Source organism: Apteryx mantelli, chromosome 9 (assembly GCF_036417845.1).
Source record: "Apteryx mantelli isolate bAptMan1 chromosome 9, bAptMan1.hap1, whole genome shotgun sequence".
NCBI classification, from domain to species: domain Eukaryota; kingdom Metazoa; phylum Chordata; class Aves; order Apterygiformes; family Apterygidae; genus Apteryx; species Apteryx mantelli.
The window spans coordinates 26,010,260-26,032,132 of record NC_089986.1 but is presented as its reverse complement, the minus strand read 5'-3'; the positions used below and the strand labels follow the sequence as shown (position 1 = coordinate 26,032,132).

At 39.0% G+C, this 21,873-nt stretch overlaps 1 protein-coding gene across 1 annotated transcript in view; it reads right to left on the bottom strand.

Moving 5' to 3' along the window:
* LOC106496177 (glypican-5-like) overlaps positions 1-21,873 on the bottom strand; it is a 408,273-nt gene that overhangs the window by 86,200 nt on the left and 300,200 nt on the right. The window contains exon 8 of the mRNA XM_067301964.1: positions 18,415-18,565. Within this exon, the coding sequence (XP_067158065.1) occupies positions 18,415-18,565 (151 nt within the window). The remainder of the gene's footprint in view (positions 1-18,414; positions 18,566-21,873) is intronic.

The following is a 21,873-nucleotide window of genomic DNA, read 5'->3' as shown; positions in this document are numbered from 1 at the left end:
AGTTGCGTAAATACCCTGTGGCTTATTCTATGGGGCGGAAATACCTGTTGATGCTGCTTCAGCTGTTTTTTTTTTTAGGCTTATTATTGCTAGTTTTCCTTTTGATCGCAGTTGGGTGTTTCAGAGAAGAGACAAGAAAAGGAAGGAGGGGCTGGATGATTCCTGTTATTGCACCTGGCACTCTACTGACAGTTTGGAAGCTCCGTTTAATTAAACAAGTGTTACTTCTTAAAGTTAGAGGAATCAGAGCCTGCAACGCGCAGTTGGGAAAGCAAAGACAAATTAGTTCATCTGACAGGCGTGTGCCGAAGATGGCTAAAAGGAGGAGACTAAAACGGGCTCCCAGATGAATGCAAGCGATGGCTGGGGTGTGCGGGTGTGCGTGTGTGCGTGCGCGCACACGTGCGCACAGTGAAGGGCCTGCCAGAGCCAGCCCCAGAGCCGGAGTGGCAGCCTAAGGAGAAGCTGTAAACTGCACTCCTCAAACTGCCATTTGATTAGTAGGCAGAAAAACAGGTTATTTGAAGGGATAATCTGATTATAGATGTGACATCCCCAGATACTGTATTACAAGGCACAGCAGATAGAATAGGGAACTTGCCTTAGAGTTATCATTGTCCAAGTCTCTGAGTGCTTCCCGAGAATGGAATAAAATTCACCCTCTCTCTGTCCCTCACCTCTCCCAATTTAAATCAGAATAAGTGGCAGGGGAATCAGTCCCTTGGGTACAATAGTTCCTCAGAGGCAGACAGCTATAAAGGCAGGCATCAGGGAAAATAATCTGCGATGTTCTCATTGCACCAGAAGGAAATGTTATGAAAATCTGTTATGATGCAAAGGAAAGCTCAAAAGAAAAGAAACTAGTTCTCATCTGTTTTCAGTCCAACAAATCAGCTAAAATTAAGCATATGAATAGCCCTAATTGTGAGAGAGGGAGATCTAACAAAGCATTTGCTTTAGCATTGTCCTGGGTTAAGGCCTTTGGAAGGTATCCTTCATTTAGGTCTAAGCACTGGCCTTGATCTCTCTGCAAGCCACTGCAGCCTGCTCTGCTGCAGCCATTAGTTGTGAGCTGATAAGATTAGCTTGGTGTGGTCTTTGGACACTAATGAGATATTATTTCTCTTCTCATCTTAAATTGCTATCACATAAAGAAAATACCCCACGTACTGTTATTGTTAGCAAGACTAAGTCCAGAGGAGTTTAAAGCTCCTGCCCTAGTGAGCCACTTGTCTACATGTTCTGTGTTTGGCCTTGGCATGTTTTGCTGCACTCAGAGCCAGCCTGGTCCGAAAGGGGGCAGTTGGCATCAAATGCTGAAGGGTGATGGATTTAGTTTGTTGATTATGTGATGCCAGGTTTTAGAAACAGGAATCTCTCAAACTGAGAGAGAGGATGGTGTCTGGAGGATGTTGGAAAGATATTTCTGATTGGCACCGAAGGCTTGCAAAGAATTAGTAGAGAATTAGGCTCAAATAGAGTTACCATGACCAAATATGGTCCTATGTGTGATCAGGCTGCAGCACTTCCAGGAAAGAGAGTCTAGCAAACCGGGTGTGAGTCAGGCCAAGGAACACAACTCCGCACAACTGGAGAAAAGGAAAGGCATGCTATCTGCAGAGCTGCTGCAGAGGGGAACGGGGAGCAGAGCGAAGGAAGCAGAAGAAAACTGTGAAAAAAGCAGGAGCAAAGCTTCGGCAGGGACCAAGGACTGTGTGGACCAGCGTACATGTATGAGCAGTAAAGCGACACTGGTCATTTTGTTCTCGTTCTGAGCCCTGGTTGAACATATTCTTTCCTGCCTATGGAGCATACCAATACCTAAATCATGAGGCAGCAAGAGCTTTTGAGATACTGCCAGAAAAGTAGTATTTAACTTCTATACTCATAAGCAATACTGAAGGAATGTAAATAAGGAACATAGAGCTAAACTTTGGTTTTACATTTCACAGCCAAAAAAATGCCTTTCCTTCTGACAAGCTCATCTGGCCTTTCCACGTCCGTGCACTCTAGAACTGATGCTGTCCTACTCCATTTATTCAGCCCTGATTAGAGAGAGGATCTTCCTACCAATGTAACCTATTGCAGCACCTGGGTTTTCCTTTAACCTCCCTTGAAGAGAAAGTGGGTTTGAGACCTGAGACTTCTGAGATCTTAAAATGTGTTGGTATCACAAAAGTGCCCCAAAATTTCCAGAAAAGATAACAGATTTTGAATACTACACGGATTCTTGTAAAATAGAAATTGTGAAAAGGGATCAAGTAAGTTTCTTGTGAGAAAAACTTCAAAAAAAAAATCAAAACAATCTGAGGCTGTTAAACTGGCCTCTAAGAGAGGAGGAAGAGATGACAGAAGGTTTGAGAACATTAAATCTATAATGTATTTATTCACAGGGCACAAATAATTCATACAGTTTGAGAAAATACAGTGAAGTTTGAACATTTATGGTAAGCAGTGACATTATTTTAAATTGAGGCCATTCAGATACTGTCTTTTTTCAAAATGGAATCGTATTTATTTTTAATTTCAGTATGTCTGAATGTTTCATTTCTCAATCAGAATTGTTAATCAGGAAGATGTGATACAATCTGTTAAATCTCAAGAGTGCTAAAATATGAAGGGCCTTTAGCGGGGGTAACAGGTAATTACATTTGTTATGATTTTCTATATATTCTGCAGTAGAAGATCTGATTGTTCTTTTGGCAAGGGGCCATGTCTGCTCATCTTCAAAGATGATCTGTTTTAAATTTGAAAATAAATATTATTTAAAGTTGGAGATAATTTTATTTTAATAGAGCATACAAGAGCAATGTGAGTTCTTCATTATATACAGCAATTAATTTTTTTGCTAATGTACTATTTTATTCAAAACTTGTGTGATTTTTTAATACATATTCAAAAGAAAGATGAAATACTGAAGGCAGGTACTTAACTGATGTTAACTAAGATGACAGATCCTGTGGAGCTACATTAAAATCTTGGCACGTTAATAATCTAGAATTTTTTTGACAGAATATAGCATAGGGAAGATTTTGGCTTGAAAAAGAAAAGCACTTAGAGCAGAATTTTTTCTCATTATTTGTACTTCTCACCGATATCCATGAGAAACTTTGAGAAACAATGTCCGTGGGACTTCTCCACAGGACTCTTATTAGTTGACAGGTGAAGGAGAATGTTGTTTGGAGAGGGATAATGCATTTAGGGGTTCCACATTTAGCTGCTGTTGGAGAAAATGCAAACTCTCTGTAGAACTGTTTGGGGACCATTTTGACACTGAATTAGAACTACATTGTGGAATTAAAAAATGCCTTAGGTGTTTAATACCTACAGCTTCTCCGAGGAGCCAATCTGAAACTCTTATTAGTCAGCTCAGAGCTGATTTATTTAATTAAACAGCCCACCAGTCTTAAAGCCTTGATAGTTTGAGACAGTATTCAAAATGTAACCATTCTCAAAACAATTAATCCACGCATGGACACACGTTTGGTTCTAGCCCACACTGAAGCCAACAGAACAAATCAGTTTCTCATTTTCACCTTTCTCAGGAAATTGTGAAAACTGAAGCCCCCAAGAAACCCCTTACCAAACGCTTCTCTGCGTTTCCCAGGATTTACTCCTAACATTATTGCGCAAACTATTATATCGAGCAGGAAAAAAGACCACAGCCATAGAGCTAGCTGTTTTACCATCTGCATAATGTTCAAAGTATCTGACTGATTCTAATGTAGAGGCTTTATTCATTTATAGCCACAGTTAGGGTTTCTAGGAAATAATTCCTGTTGTCCATTTTGAAATGATATATTTTTTCTGATCAGTTATAGTATCCAAGTTTCCAAGCCTAATAAATATGTTAGAAAATAATCCAAACAAAATCTTTCTTTTGGGGCAGTGTATTATGACTTGTAGTCATTTAATTTCAGCATGTTGTTTACTTTTTCATAAAAAGGTATTCAATTAAGATAATACTTAATAATCAGATCAAGTATATCTGTAACTTACAGCAATTAGTTTTCCTTAGCTCTGAATAACACATATGCATTATCTTAGTCTAATGAAATATTTAAACAAGAATATTAAAAAGGTGCTTTCAAGAAAAAGGTGTGAGCTTCCCACTGATTCACCAAGTATTACATTACCACAGCCCGTCTGCGAGTTTAGCAGTCATGCACTGGATGATGGGCATTTTAAGTCATTAACACTGAGCAATTTTCTCTAAATTCTTTTCAGGAAAAATCTCCTTAAGCTTATAATATCTTAACACCTTCCAAGAACAAAAGTCTTACATTCGAAGACAGCACTGTTAACGTAGTCTCTATATAACACATTTATGATACCAGTGAATTGTACAAGACCCCAGGAGAAAACAGATTACACACGCACTGCTTCTGCAGACCGAAGGTACCTGCCCGTTCGGCTGCGGCGCCGCGAGCTTCCCCGGCCCCGCTCCACACCACCCCAGAAACACAGGGCTGGGGCTTAACGCGGCTGTGAGGGCGAGCTGTTAAGCCCTGCCGAGGGCCCAGGTGACGAGTTCAGGCTCACTAACGCCACGCTAACGGGGCTACTGAGGAGCGGAGCACAAGATCGCGGCTGCTTGCCAAAGGCGGCGCACGCAGGCCGGCCCAGGCCCCGGCCCCGGCCCTGCGGCCTGCTCCCCTCGGCACCGGCCCCTCGCCCTCGCAAGCGCTGCGGCCGGCGGAGCTGCCGCACGACCGGGGCCCCGCGCACGTTCGCCGGGCGCCTCCGCCGGGCGCCGAGCCCGCGGGCTGCTCCCGCAAGGGAGAGAGGCCCTCCCGAAAACGGGGAGAGCCTTCTGCCTCGGAAGTTCGTGCACGACCCCATCCCAAATCACCCAAATCAATGAGAGGTGTGCGATGTAGGAATAAAATGAGGAGAGAACCTGAATGCTCACTAAGGAAGAACTTGTATTTTGACTATTTACCTTCCAATTTTGTTAGCATTTATCTAGCTTCAGACAGCCGTGACCAGGCTGGAGAAGGTATCATTGCAAAGATTTAATGCTAAGGCTCTTTCAGGGAAATGCAGCAAACACATAAAAGTAATCTCCACCAAAATCAATGCACATACCCGCAAAAAAGCAGAAGGAGCCCTTAACTAAAGACACACACGTTCTAGTTTTCAAGCCTTCATTATAACATGAGGGAACAAATAAAGTAGAATTCCATTTTTAATCGTGTGCTGTTCTTTAGAAACTACAATGTTAGGGCAGTGTGTATAATACCCAAGTCTAACTGAAAGGAACACATAAAAAGTAAGAGATTGTGTTTTATTATATAAAATAAAAGTGGTGATGGATTATATTGCACTTATCAATATCACCACAAGGTAAACGATCTGAAATCAATGATTTGATTTTTACCAATATGCAGCGACTTTGCACATAGTTAGAAGTATTGTACTTTACATAAATGCCTTACAAATGGTGACACAGTAATTACAATACTGGGAAATGGCTACTATCTATCTGTTCTGCATTTTACAGACTAAATAGAAATTTCATGCATATTGAATACCCTTGTGTTAGTTCAATTCAGTTTTTTAATATCATTTTATAAGGTAAGAATAATATAAATTCTAAATTGCTATTCAAGTGTTACATCTATTTTATCATGAATTACATTTCTAATAAAATACAACTTTACTTGAAGCATATGCAATGTTTGCATAATCTGTGGAAGAAAATTGTCACTCTAGGAATTTATAATTTGCTTACTTCTCACAAAACCTTCTTTTGATGTATTTTGTAGATTGATGTTTTTTCAGTGTATTTATACATATATAAAAATATTTTCTGTGCTTGCATATTTGTTCTTTTAGAGAGTAGACTTCTTTATAGTTTGCAATATATTTTCATATAGTTTGCAAAAAAAGTGCATGATTTATCTACATTTAAAAAATTCATTTCAAATCTTCTTTGATACAACACACTTCCAATTTGTGTTGTGACATAGATTATGCAAATTTTCTTGACAAAGAGTATGCAAACTGATTTTAAAGTAGGAAGTTTAGCTGACAGTACCTAGTCTCTGGCATTAATTCAAAAGGATTGTAATTTTATATTCTCATGGATGGACACCGATGACTCGTTTTTTGGGGATTAATGGGGAGATTCCCACTGGGCATTTCCTGGTGATGCATTCGGGTATGATACTGAACCACAGTCGTGTCCCCATTAGTGTCATGCATCTTTTTCATTTACTGACAAGCTGTCAAGGATCTGCTGCGCTGTCACAGGACTTTGGAATATGATTAAAGTGTTTTTTTGATTAAGCTCTTCCCAGTAAATGATATCCATGTGGAGTTTATGTCAAGTGAGTAAAAGCCTAAAAACAGTCTGGAGACAGCCAGCACTTTCCTGCTCAACTGGGTAGACCTGTATATCCAACAAATTCACTGTAAGCAGGACTGTTTCACACTAAGTCACTGCCAACTGACAGGCATGCAAACCAGTAACTGCAAGGCAACATCAAAATCCAGGCCACCTAATTGATTTTGGTCAACCTATACCAGGCAGGAAATTCTGCATATTTATCCAGCAACCTTCATCTCCACCCATGTTCCTTTTTCAAGATGTCTCTTTCCACCATGAGTTCCTCCTCCCCCTGTCCTCCTCCCCTCTTGCAGCTCTTACCACCATTTGCTCTCGTGTATGGTACTGCAGATGGTGAGGGCTGCCCTTTACCCAAGGGACGACTGCAAGCAGCGACGCACAGCACCTAGTGACACCAGGAGCCTCACGAGCTAAGGGAAGAATACGCTCACCTTTCACCACCCACTTCCTATTGATGCCTACTGGGTCAGAATTAGGCCAGCGCCTCTCCCCTCCTTTTTTTGCTTTTATTCTTTTTCCTGAATTCTAAAATACAATGCCTTTAAATCAAGATGATCTCTCTGACTGGAAATACTAAGCTTATTAGATGGCTTTACAAACTATGAGTTTTTCCCCAGGCAGCAAAATATACCAGCTTGAATCTATATTTTCCCTTTTTTATTAAAACAAACAAACAAACAAACAAACACCAAAAACCAATCAAACAAAAAAACCACGCCTTACAAAAATATCCCCCCAAAATAATGTTCTTCTAATTGCATTTGGTACCAAATGTTTCTGTTTTGGAAAAAGATACTTTTTCAATAAAAAAAGTTTTGTGTTTTTTTTGATAGGATGACAACTGCATTTTCCCCATCAGCTCTAATCCTTCCATTGCACAAGAGATCTATCCTGATACAGTTTAGCCCTGGGCTTTATGCCTCCCCCAGCACGTTCAGGTTAGTGAAAATGTTCTTTGTGCTGGCTTTAGTTGTAACAGTGTACAGCATGTGCTGCAGCAGTATACATATTTAAACAGGCTGTTCCTTTACAAGCGCATGTTCAAAAGATTTTATCTAATCAAATTTTAAATAGGAAATTACTTGTCTGACTTTACATCAGAAAGCTATTCCTTTCCCTACTGCTCCAGATTGGATTATTAGGAGTTCACTGCTAAATGGTCAGCAGTGTGTCTGAGTCACCAGTCTTGATTTTGGGCTATAAATATCAGATGATGATTTATTACTTGGCAGTTTCAATACAGCAATGGCAAATTCTCTTTAATCTCTTTAATTTGAGATAAAGGCAACCAGTTTTGAAAGCTGAGAATTTCTGATGTTCTCCATGCAAAAAATGGATAAACCTTGGGCACACTCAATGTGGGATTCCACCCCCTTAATCAACTGACTTCACTCTTAGCTACTTCTAGTGACTCAATGGATTTTTCAATCCCCCCAGTTATCTAATCCTGCTTACCTTTTTGAATGAGCTGCTAACTGTGGACAAAAATTCAGTGGGCTAAAACTGGACTTTTGAGAATGTTTAATGATTTTTACAACAAAATTGAATGAAATGAAAGACTGGTTATTACCCTTGTACACTGTTTAGACCATCACTGTTAAACATTCATGCTTCACCCAGACTTCAGGTAAGAGGTAACAATCTGCACACTGCCAGAAATCATTCTTACTGCTTACTCAAAAGCAGCCATTTTTTTCACCAGAATATTACAACTATTGGTTTCACCTCTTTAAAAATGCTAAATGTGTTTCTTCTAACTGTACCAGACAACTGAATCTCACCCCTTTCGGGGAATGTTACCTAGGTACCTTGCTTGTGCAAGGTAGCCTTGCTTGTGCAAACCATGTCTAGATTAAGAAGAATGTGCATTTTCTCAGAAAGCACTGAAGTAGGAAATGGATTTAAATCTTGCTGAAATGAAGCAAGATAATTTGCAACAAATCTGCAAACTTGATGGGACTGTTTATTTTGAAGATGAACAAACCCTAATGTGACAAAGGATACTTCAATAGATACAAAAATAAAAAAGATTTCTCTTAATTTCAGGATATTACTTAACCTAATTCAAAGTCTGATTGGTTGCTTACAGTATTTTATTTTAGAAATATTTCAAATTTGACTTGACTATTCAATGTTCAGAGAACAGGCACAACAATAAGGGGTTTGGGAGACTGATTAAAGACAGGCTAAACAGTCTGAATCCTAAAAGACAGGAAGACAAGGACAGAAAACACTTTCTGATTGTGATATTCAGGGACCTGAACTAGCAAAAGAGTTGTAATTCAGAAAAAGTAAAACTTCTCATAGGAATACACATGAGGGACAATTAATTGAGGCAAATGGAGGAAACTAGACTAAAAATGACATTAGAAGAGGTGCTATAGGATCCCATATCAAGCTGCCTTTTCCATCCCTGACAACTATGATTAAGGCCTTTAGTTACCCATAATTTGGAGACTTAATCCTGTTTGCACAGATTCATGCTCCACCTTCCAGGTTGTCATATAAAAACAATTAATTTTCTGACTGCATTGTCCTGCCAGTTATATTCGGTTCCTGGGTTTGAGACTAACAGATGGCAATATAGCTTCCTGGAATCTGCACAACACCCTAAAACACCTCTGAAAGGTCTCAACTGTCCTGAAGAGTGTTAAATTTCAGGAAAACATTACTGAGCTGCTTTCAGGATAGAAGGACAGAAATAAATACTTTTAAAACCCAGTAGACAAGAGACACCGTGGGATAAATCAGATACAAGAATCAACTGTTGAGGATAATGTGCCTAATCTTTGAACTCCTTGCAAGGAAGTTATCTAACTATATGCAAGATCTTCAGCTGGTTTAAGTTATTATAAGTACCTTGATCTCAAGTCACCCAGATCTAATCCTATAAATTCATGATGCTGTTCATATGTCACATACTTCAGCCTTAAGTTCTGTTCTTCTAGTAGTAATTAGAATAGAAAGCACAGTGCATTTGTACTCTGCTCTCTACTACTGCAAAACTAAACTCTGCTTTCTTTTGGGATATTGTTTTGATTCTACATTTCTCTGTTGGTACATTCTGATGGCATATCTGTTGACTTCAGACACAGCTGCGTGCTTTTAAGGAGTATTATTATACCTTAAAATGGACAGTCAAGGAATAGGAAACCTCAAAATGCATACCCGATGCATTTATGGCATTTTCTCCCTCAAAACAAAGACAATCCCTACGAAGAAACATGGGCTCAAGGGATGGAGGGAAAGAGGAAGAACAGACCAAAGCAATTCCTCTCCTTCTTTAAAAGAACAGCAACCTTTTAGGCCTCCGTCATGAATCATAAAACAATGGAAAGTGGTGGCAGGGAGAAACAGAAACTATATTTTCGTTTGTCGGTGACTTTCAGTTCTATTCTTATTGCCAAACAGCTGCACTATCTGCCTTTTACTTGTTATATGTAAGGGAAGATGACAGGGGCTTTCTTAGAGACTTAAAGGCTACAGTAACTCATAACCTTACCTTAATTTAACCTGGAATAATTTACCTTTGGAATAAACAAAGTTCTAGATTTGCGTTTGCCATTCTCCTTCCTTGGAGAGTTGAGGCTTTTTCTTCCAGACATCCTCATGTGCAAACACGTTCCTCCTCAGAGCTAGAGTTCTGGATATTACAAAACTGTACGACAAAGTAGTCTGGAGCATGACAAGTGCATCAGAACAGGGAGAGGGGTCTAAATGGCACAGCTGCTCACTTTTGTCCCTCAATGCTTCTCCTTGCTTGCTAACAAGCTCCTTCCACTGTAGAGCAGGCAGGGGTTGCAAAAAGAGGAGGAAAGGCATGCACAGGTGCCACGTGGTACGGAGCCGCACGTGGAGTGGGCACTAATCTTCTCCTGTCAGCTTAGCTGTGATCAGCTAAGCGTTCCCTTGTGTGGGATGAAGGCTTAACTTGCAAGTGAAGAATGTTTTCCTTAGGCTTGCCGGATTGTTTTTTTAATGTATAGCGTAATGCCATTAGCATTTTGAACTGAGCTTCCATTAAGTTATACGAGTTATGTATTTTGAAGTAATTTGAAGGACCTTTCATTGTTAACTCCTCTTAATTAATTTTGGTTTTATGGCATTTTAGGGGCACATTGCCTTAACCTTCACATTTATTCTATCACTACTTGGCATGACCGAGATATTACAGTTCTTAAGTGAATTTCTTGTCAGAAGGATCTAAATCACACCCAGCTCATGAGAGTTACTTGAGGATAGTTTTTGCTCTCCAGTTAGCTCGGCCTCTAAACCAGTCTTATATTTGCAAATGACTTCTGTAGAAGTAGGCATTATGAGCATAGGGTCAAAGTAACCACCTGCGGACTGCTCTCAACTTGAAGCAGGAAATATGTTCTGCTTCATGTGTTTAGCAAGGTAAGTTTTCTGGAAAGCTTCTCTTGCTCACATTTTCAGACATCACATACCAAATCGCCTCTTTTCAATCATATTCCTTTGGGGTCTGTCTCCATTGTTCCTGTCTGGGCCCATCCAGCTCTGTGATACTTTTGCTTAAAAATGGAACAAGTTCATTTTATTTAAAAATGTGAGAACTGCTGGTGACTGGGAATTCAATGGAAAATCAGATCAATGAGTTTTCAGCTTAGGGCTGTTTTCAAAACACACCTCAGAAATATATGCATAGAGTTGCTCCTGGGGAAAGTAACTAGATAAAATGTTGCTGACAAAGTTAGTAAAATTTGTTCTGCTATAGTAAGTGAAGACTTGTAATATTTTTAATAGAAAGCTGGTAAAAATATATTACTCTTCAGTGATCTACAAGGCAGTCTCTGATGCCTGCTTATGCAGGGCTGTTCCAAACAGGTAAGCCCCAAATGTCTTCATCTTGATCTCTCCAAAGTTTAATTTCTCCGTATGGATCAGCACATTGGAAGGCTTTATACCCTAAGTAACTTAACTACTCTTAATTTTGTCTGAACATCACTACAGTGATCACAAATTTGCTGCAATTTACATTTCTCTGGTGAGATGCTAAAATTACCTTTCCCAAATTACCTTTTTACCTCTTTGAACAAAGATGGTACCAAAGTTGTTCACAGAATCATGGAGCTACTGCTAAGTCTCTCATTCCTCTACCTGGTATTCTGATTAGCATTAGGAAAAAATTCCTAGAGGGGACATGTTTATCTGGTCATGCAGAAAGTCATTTATACAACTTGGCAGAAATTCCTGTCTTGTACGGATCCAAGCAGGAGAGCTAGTGGTACAGGGGAACACTCCTCAGATCTAGCAGTGAAAATCTGAAGCTACTGAAATCCCATTCATTTCTTTTTCTAACACTTCAAACTGTCATGTAAATGCTGAGGTTGAGGCAGGATTAAGAATGATTATCCTTTTCTTCTCATATGCAATCCAGTCTAAATTATACTGTCTAATGAAGGACACTATAATGACACATAATACCTTATCTCTACGTCAGTAGATTATAAAATAGATTTAACAAAGATCTGGGATAAGGAGGGGGAAAATCTTTTGTTTTTCTTTTTCAAATCCCCTCTCTTCCTATCCCCTTCTCAGCTGCCTTCTAGTCCCATTGCACAGAACAGAAGCTGCATGAGATGCCATTGTCACCAAAAGAAATGCTTAAAAAAGTGTGCCATAAGGTAACAGTGTGACACCAGCACTAATCCAAAGAAACTCCTGTCAGTATCAGGCACTACCAAACTCAGTTTGCATTTATCAAATCTGTAATGTACTTTTCACCTTGATTGTTTAAGTTTCTTTATTCTTCTTTGCTTCTATGCCCCTTCCCAAACTGTATCTCTAAAGAGAACTCTAAATCAGAAAATTTTCACTGTGGAACTACCACCCCCTTTTCCCCACATGTGCTGAAGGCCCTCTGACAAGATTTGCTTAGGCTGCTGTAGACAGAGGCTCATCTCTGTCTACCATTTGAAAAGACCAAAATAAAGCTTTGAAACCAGTGAGAGGTTTTTTTTGAAAATAAATCTTATGTAATGGCTTCAATTGTTCCTGTATGTCTTGTGGATAGAAAGAGGCATTTTCAATACGACAGCAATAAAGGAATTTATAGGCTCTCTAAAAATGGAGCAGGAAATAAAATGTCTCGTGTGCAACAAAGGATGTAGAAGAATAGCTAAGCAAGGCAGCGGGGTGGGGACGAGGTGTGATGGGGAGAATTCTCTAGGCAGGAAGACGGAAGACTGAGAAAATGCAGTATTTCTGTGAGCTAGGATCATCTGCGAGGAGACTGAAGACATGTGGCAATGGGAACTTGATGAGCATGGCTGACTGCCAGCAGATATTATGATCTCAGAATATTGATGTTTTGTACTAATAATTACAAAATCAGCAGCTGTACAATTACATATTTAGATAAATACAAGTGTAAGTGCATCCCATAACATGGGGAATGGAAATGAACTATGATGAAAATGACAGCTCATACAGTAATATTGATGCTTAGAAAAGACAGAGAAGCCAGGAGGATGAGAACATAATAAAGGATAAAAGAATATTGATAGTCAAAAAGAAAAATTGATAATGGGAACATTCATGAACTATGAGAAAAATACATTAACCTTCCACAGCTGTTGAGAGCAGATACACATCAGACAGAAGACATGAAAAGGAAGTCTGCACTTAAAAAAAAACATTCTGGAAAAAACTGCTCATATGACCTGAAGAAGAAATCTACAACCAGGATAACCTCTTTGGTCCTCTGTCTAGGGCAGAAAGATGCACTATTGCTGTGGATTGTCGTAACAGCCATGAAGAAAACCAAGGGTTGGAATTATGTCGGCTGAATGCTGTAATAAAGTAAATTTGTTACAGGTTCCCACTCAGGCACTGAAATGTGACAATAAGGAGGCTATACCGCTGAGAGAGATGTTTAAAATCAGAGAATACTTATTAAAGGGAGGGATCTTCATAGTATTAGCAGGAATTTGGAAGAAAGAAGTACAGAAGAAAACTGTTATTGGGATTAGATAAGCATTTGGCAAAAATCACAGTAATAAAACATACTTGACACTTTCTAGTTGTGCTCAAATTCTGCCTGAGATGTCACAGGATGTGTCTGTTTATTGAATGCCTGCACTGTCAGATACCGTTTTGGCATGTCCCTGAAAATGTGCCGTGGCTGAGGGTCAGCACTGCTCAGGCACTTCCCCTTGTTCTTGCCGGCTGGAACGGGAACCCGGCAGAAGGCCAGCTCTGCGCGGAGCACGCAGCCACCTGGGGGACAGGTACAAACCACATCTCTGCTTCCCAGGGATCTCAAAAGCTTCAAGGCATGTCAGAAGGCGTGGAGTTAACATGCCCTTAGAGCTCAGTTTTTTGACTCATATATAGATTATTCCCAGGGAGGGGTGAATCTCATGCAAAGACTGCAATTCATGGATACATTTTGGCTTTCCTATTCTGTTCAGAGGAGGATGGGCCCAAGGACAGGCTAAAATATACATTTTCCTTAACCTGAGCTGTTTGTCTACCTTGCCAACATGAGCACAGCTGTAGTTCAGCACTTTCTACATTCCATGTGACTTCACATTATTTTGGGACCTTCTAGAAAAAAAGCTTAGATTAATTTTCTTGTCTTACACTGGATATGTGATATTAGCTTACTGCTTCATATAATGGAGAGTGATACATGCCAGTTGAGCCAGCCTGCTGATACCTGTGTCCTTCCCATCCACACTGCCGATAACTGTGCATATAAACCCATGCCAAGAGGTGGTGTCAACATGAGCTTCGTTCAACATAATGCTCCAGAACTTGCACGAAGCCTCAAGCTGTATATAGGTGACTTCAGGGTTGCGCTTGAACCAGGTCCCTGCCTATGGTCAAAACATTACCTCAAAACTCTGCTTAATGGATAACCAACTGAGAATTGCCCTGAAAAGAGATCTACTGCTTGTGTCGGGCTCGTCCAGGAGTAAAGTGGAACAGTCCACAGCACTGTTACATGTTGGTTGTCACTGCCTGGGTGGGGCCTCACCCCAGCATACAGCTGTGCAGCACAGCTGGGAATAGGAAACACACTGCACTGACTTAATGCCCACTTCTCCCTGAACAGATCGAAACATCTCTTTTCCTTTTCTCAAAACAGAGGAGAGGCAAGGACACAGCGTGAATCTGTCACTGTTCTGCCTTCTCACGAACTGCAAGATGCTGATCCCTCTCCTAGTAAATATACCTGTGGCTCAATCCTGCAAGGTGCTGAGCAATCCTTGCTCATCTCCACACCACTGTCACCCTTCACAGTCCAATAAGGGTTGAATAATGAGCACTGAAATCAGTGGACTCTTTTTGTGATTGAAATTCATATAAGACTATGTTGATGTGGTCACACAGTGCTAAGCCAGGTTCGCACAGAGATGCTGCTTTGCACTTATGCCTAGAAACCTGCAGGACTGAGGCAGTCCAAATCACAGAGGAACTTTCCCATCCATGTTCAAGATTTATATGGTTTGCTTTCCTCTTCTTAATTCTCTCCTAACAAGGCTGTGTTCAAAGATGATTAACAGATGTTGTCATTAAAAAGTTGGTACTTGCCAACAAATAACACATGGATCTACTCGAGAAACAGTGCTGTTTCCAGAGATTTCCCCAAGAAGGGATACTTGTGGTAACTGGTAAGACCTGAAAAAAATATGACATTTTAAAGTATCTTCTAACATATATCATTTTCTTGAGAAATGCCAGTTTCCTGAGAATTAGTTTATCTTGTTTGTATGAAATCATTTGGATAAACACACATGATACAGAATGTATAATTAAGCAGATTATGATTAAAAGAGTAAGCGGTAATCTTTTTAGCTAATAATGGATTTGGCTAGGAAAGACATATTTGTAACAAAGATAAACAAAAAAAATCAGTAAATAATAGACAGTCACACATCTTAATTGAAGAGATTAAAAAGAATGATCAACTGATACGCAACCAAGATTTTCAATGGCTAGAAGGTGACAAACAAAAATGACAAGATTTTAATATGCATTGAGAGATAAACTGAACTATAAAGACAGCAAAGCCAGACCGAAAAAAAACCCAAAAACCAGAGGTGGGCAGGAGAAGGATGCATACATTGGACCTAGCTGGACCACACAAGCACAGAACCTCTCCTGTGTTAACCAGCCTGGTAGACATTGAAATCGCAAACCCAGCAGCCAGGCTCTCTGTTAACAGTTTGAAAAAAGCACACTGGGGAGACGGCAATGCACCCTGTCAAGGGGGATCTCTTAATAGTTCTAAACAGAAATGTTTTGAAGATGGAAACCTAGATGTTGGTGAAAGTCCTGTATTTTGGCAATTCATGGTTGAAGAAAAGGCAATTTGGGGGGGAGGGGAAAAGGAATGAGTATTCAGTAGGTTTGCAGAAACTATTTAAAAGTAATATGAGTGTTTCGCAGTGCACAAAGCAGGACTGTTAACACATAAAATGTAAATCCCATTTTCATATAGGTTTCAAATAAATGACAGATATATTATACTTTCCACTAGATTCTAAAATCAGTATTTTAGAGGTTGAGACTTAAATCCTTTTTTTTCTCTTTTCCATGGACCTGTTGCTAAAAACATGACTGCTCTGCCAAAAAGTCTATGTTTTGAAAGGGTTGCTACTCCTTTTTTCCTACCATACGACTGCAAGCTACAACATTCACTGAGATTGGTGGCATTTTAAAGCTATCATTTATGTCTCATCCAAACCTGCTGTAGTCAGTAAGAATATACCCACTGACTTTACTGAGCTTCAGATCAGGCTTTTATTTGGGATTTTGCTCTTAGCTTCAACTCATATCTCAGTTCACTGTGTACTTCAAGCAAGCAAAGACCAGTCAATGTTGTCATGTTCCATTTCTACAAAACGATGGTCAGCTGCACTTGAGGGGTTTTAAGTTTCCAAAATATAAAAAATTCATGGGCTGTACAATTAAAAACACCGTCTTACAGACATGCAGCAACAGGAAATTCAACTAAACTGATGTTTATTTCTTTAACATTCTATTAAAACAAAGAAGTTCTACAATGAGATTACCCCATTTTATCTCTTAATTGCAGCCAGATATGCAAAACAGATTTACTGCTAGTGGCTTGCATATAGTACAATATTTTAAAGCTAATTATGAAACAGCATTACAATTGTCACAAAATGAAATACTTATTCTTACTGTTATGAATCAATATTATTTTCTAAAATTAATTGTAAGTACTTTTTTAATTGGATATAAACCCTACTAAACCACTGAAACAGCTAGTTATGAAAACATAATTCTTTTAAATCCAGGATGATATCAGCATAAAGTATTTTATTTAAGCAGATGTCAAAAAAGGGAAAAAGAAACATGTAAGCAGTTCCCTTATTTACCATTATTAAAGCAACTGCAAGTCTAGTCTAGAAAGCTTTCAGGTTTTTATTTTTGAACATCTGAAATTTGCCATTGTGTATGCATGCATACACATCCTCCCCAAAACAGTGTATTAATAGTTTAATTGTTCATTGAAGAGTAGTGAGCACCTGGCTTTTGTTTGTATTATAACACACAGAGAGGAAAACATACAACTTAAAAGTATTTACACTCACAAATCTCCAGGGCCCAAAACACCTAGCAGTCTTCATTGGTTATGTGTATAATAGAATAAACAATAAAAAAAAGTTAAGCAAATAGTTTTTAAAGGACATTGTATCAAAGTTCTTCACTTCCATACAAAAACATTGCTGAGTAGATTGCAAATCTCTGCTTGATCTATTCGTTGCAATTATTTAATATTTTTTTCAAAAATGAACTAAAATAAGTTATTTAAATAATTTAATAGTTTTTTTAAAAGTCTCTGTGATAACACCTCATGTTTCTTGATTCTGTAGTTTGTAAATGCAAATTAAGTTTCAGACATTTATAACCCAATATTGCAAACTAAAATGAATATTTTGCATATACTTCAAAATACATGTTTAAGCTCAGTTTTCCCGAACAGCTATTCACAAGGGAACAACTGAAATCCTGAATATAGCCTAATCAAAGCTTGCTTGTAAATGGTCCCTGAATATGGGATACCTTTTCACACTGTCCACTTAGTGGGAAAAGAAAAAGGAAGAAGTACGTGTTTATCTCAGCTGAATGGAAGCAGCAGTTTAAAAATTACCTAACTAGGTTCTAAGCCATCTTAATGAGCATTATTTTTCAACACAAATATCCAGGAATGCATTTCTCATTTTTTGTGTTGCTAATATACCCATATTTTAAATACTTGCATATCCAAATCAAAGTATATTCACACACACATCCATACACACATCCATATACACACACACTCGGTAATTAATGCGGTTAAATTTCAAAGGGCTGAAATGAATCAGAACTTCCAGATACGATAAACCAATAATGCCAACTTTTTGGAAGAAAACATCTTACTTCTTACTAAAGTACTTAAATTTTAAATTATTTAATTACCTATTAAATTGACGGCATTTTGGTGGAAGTTAGGTTAGGTTCTGATGCTAATTCTTCACTTGATGACATATCAGTCAATTTTATAAATAAATACTTCAGAATACGTATCAGACACTATCAGAAATTTTAAATCAGGATCACCTTTATCCAGCATCTCTCTGTTAGAAAAGAAATAATACTTTATGTGTTTTTTCAAGAATACATACTTTCAGAAGCAAACTCTGTTTGGATCATCCTTCAGCATCATTATGCAACCAACATTTACATTAATACTTAGCACAGTCTACAAGGACATTAATTCTCTATTTGAAGAGCCTACATAATTCAGGAAGGCTCTTCCAATATTTCTGTGATCTAGATTTCCTTGCAGATATTATTCAGTCTAAATTTAAGTCTTTTATCTGCATGCCAAGTGTTAAATTATATTGGGTAACTGTCTATATCCTTCTATTTTTACTGCAGCTCTTCACAGATTAAGATTTGAATCCTTTGAATTTAGCAGGATTTCGACAGTAATTCAAGCAGTGTAAGTCTTAGCTCTGTCCACCTAATTGTGACACTTATGAATTTCTAAGTTCTGTATGTGTCTATAAAACTGTATTTACCTGCTGAGTGAATCCTATCACCAGATCCTTGACAGCCATCCTCATCATCACAATCCCCGCTTGACTCCGTCTCTTCACTTCTTCCACCCCCACTGCCAGCGTCTCGGGAAGCCCATCTTTCCAGTTTTAATTTTGCCTTCTCAGCATCCAGCTAGAATGGAAGAAGCAAAAACCAACAACGGACAGTTTATTTACACAATCTCTACCTCTGATGGCCATCCTGGGTTTATAAAGTAACAAGCACTTTCATGTTCCCATTCTTTCAAGAACTGTTCCTGGAAGTGGGGATTTTTTCTGGTCGTGACTCCCAAATATTTTGGAACAAAAGTCTACAGCATCAAAAATTCTCCACCACCGATGACCAAGGACACTTCTCATCAAACTTGTAATTGAAAACACCACATATTCTATCTTCCAATATCATCATAGGTACCTCTGGTCCTGCAGCTGGTCCTCTTGCAGGTCACAGATTGGAGATCACTGGCTAATGATGTTATAATCTGCCAGACGTCTGAGTACTTGTTTTGGGTTATTTACAGTTGAAGACAACAATAAGCCTTGACAACCTTTGAAGAGTTGAGCATACTTGATACTTTTCATGTGGGCTTGGTCACTCGGATGCCTCAGCCCCTTGATATGATTTTTAAGTTGCTAGCATTTAAAAGATGCCTTTGCCAACTGCAAGTTGTTCATTAGATTTTACTTGAAATACATTTCTTGGGCTGACTACAGAAGAAGAAGGCTATTTCTAAAATTAATCTCAATGTATCATACCTGGTGACACCTGTTATAATAATGTATTTACTCCCCAAACTAGTCTTTTTGATCTTTAGATACCCTAATTCCCTCTGTCACAATGAACTGTGGCCTGTTATTAGTGCTGTAGGAACAAATGACTCTTCAGGTCACTGATGGTTCCAAAAAATGAAAAACACCATTTCATTTTCCGTCAATCTAAATCCAGCCTATTTGGGGAGCAGCAACAACAACAGCACTATTTGGGAAGAAATGAAATAATTGTTTTAGACTAATACATTTTGTTTTAAGGCAGTAGTCAAAGAAAAATCATTCAAAGAAGGAACTTAAGTCTCCCACACCTGAGAGGAGAGCCTACCCAGTGAGCTAGATGGTACCTCTCCTGTTGAACCTGTGCCATTTTTGTAGAACACTTAAACGTTCACTGATACAAAAGCCAGAATTTAGGTGTTCCATGCTCCTTGGCTGATGCCCTCCTCAACACGCTGTATTTGTTCTTGCCAGTACAAAGGACACTTCAGTGCATTAGAGAAGATGGACAGAACCATTCTAGTAGTTTTGACCATTTCCTTCCCCTATTTATTTTAGCTGAAACTAAACTATACAACACAGATGAACATTGTTTTGAAAGACAGCTTGTTTGCCTCCTTTCTGGAGTTACAAAAACCTTGTTTGTGTTAGTTCTGCTGGTATTAGGACCTCTTATTCTGGTTATGTGAAAATATTTTAACCAACTGGAAAGGCTTTGTAATGCTTCTCAAAGTTTGTCAAATTCTGGATCTGTCCAATACCCTTCACCACAAGTATCTTCTCCCAAAATACTGCAGATTCATTTCAGGCTTTCCGATCTGCTTTATCCCAGAGGACTGTAATTATTTTTGGCACTGAGGGAAATGTATTTTGGACTGCAGCTACTTTTAAGATTCAGACAGTTTCTAAACCAACAAGGAGGTGGGCTGGGAGCCGAGGGAGGAATGGGAACGTAGGCCAATATAACTGTATTAACTGGGTTAAACTGATGGGGAGCTATGAAAGCAGCTATTTCTCTGTAGTGGGAAGCTTTGTGTTATAATCTCATTCTTCTTCAGATACTGTGAGCAGCCATCCTCCACTTTGGGGATGACAAATGCCTGGACCACTTCAGCAGGAGATCCTTCTGTGTTGAACAACATATGCCAACCTCTACACGGGACAACTCAGAAAATTTTTTACCCTTTCACTGATCTGTTTGCTCATTCTGAAAGCACAAATAACTTCACACTGCAGTTGGAAGATCAGTAAGTGGGAGGAGAGGGTATGGACTCTAGTGGGGAAGAGCATTAAATACTGGTTAATTGTTACTGCATGACTGTTTTTCATAGACAAATTGCTTAATGGTGAGCCTCATTATTCTTAGGCATAAAGCCTGATGCCATGGCAATGCAAAACAACATTTTGTTAAACAATTGGAAAAATTTGCCTATGAGGGGGAAAGATAACTCAGTTCTTTCACAGATTTATTGTGTCCTGACCATGTTAGAGAAGACTCATTCATTCTTAGTTATAATCCTTTAGAATGAAAAGAAATGGCTAAGTGGTGAACAGAACAGATGCAAAATTTAATAAAGGCTTTTAATGATTGTTTGCCAGTCAAAGCAGAAATGTTTATTGCCTGTTAAGGTTATCATTCTTCTCAAAAATTTGATTTCATTCAGTGCTCATGGCTCAATCCTGACCTCTGCTCAAAACAAGCAAATAGTTGAACAAAATGTGCACCACTTTCTTGGAAAAGGACCAAGAAGCAAGCTCAGCTTTTAAACATGGTGCATTGCAGCATTTTACAGACTTGTGGATTCTAAGTGCCTTCCTTACAAAATGGAGACTAATCATAGCCCAGATCTGCATCTCTTACCCATATTATTAACAGTTTACCCAGCTCTTTCTTGGTTTGCCAGTAGAGAGGCATGTTAAATTACACATGCAGTCTACCAGCCTTTTTCACCTTGTTCTCCATTTCCCAACTACCACGTTTGTTTTTTTTCCCCAGCAAAGACTTTTGTATCTGTTGCTATCATTTGCCTAGAACGATGGAGCACAACCCAACCTTACCCATGGATACTGATTTAGCTATAAATAAGCTCATTCCAGAAAGTGAAGTTGTGTAGTCACATTAGCGAAGAGCTCCACCCACACAATACAGCCCTGCTGAGAAGGCTAACTGTGTTACCACTGCATCATGACTGGTAGTTTCCTTCTCTACTCTAGATTTTAAAGGAACACTTGTCCCTTGGCCACTGTCACATGACTTTAGTGAGAGCAATGTTTTAGTGAGATAGCAAAGCATATGCTTGTGTTTCTCTGTCTCCTTTCACAGAATCATGGGATCATAGAAGGCTTTCTCAAAGGCATGAGACTGCACTGAAATAACACAGACTACATCAGGATGGATCAGGGTGGTGGAGCTTTAGAGGAAGAACAATGAAAGACATTATTTGTTCCTGAAAATCATACTCTTTTAGGGATGCAATATCCTTTTTGTTAAGCTCCACTAGGTACAGAAGACAGGTGTGGACAAGGGAAGTCCTTAATGCTTTGCTGCTATGGGACAGAGAGGTTTCCAACAGGAGCTGGATTTCATATGAAGGTTCAAGGCCTCTTCAGTGATGGCAATGATCTGCCAAACAGCCTGAACAATTCTCCTAGCTGAAGACACAAAAGCCTAAA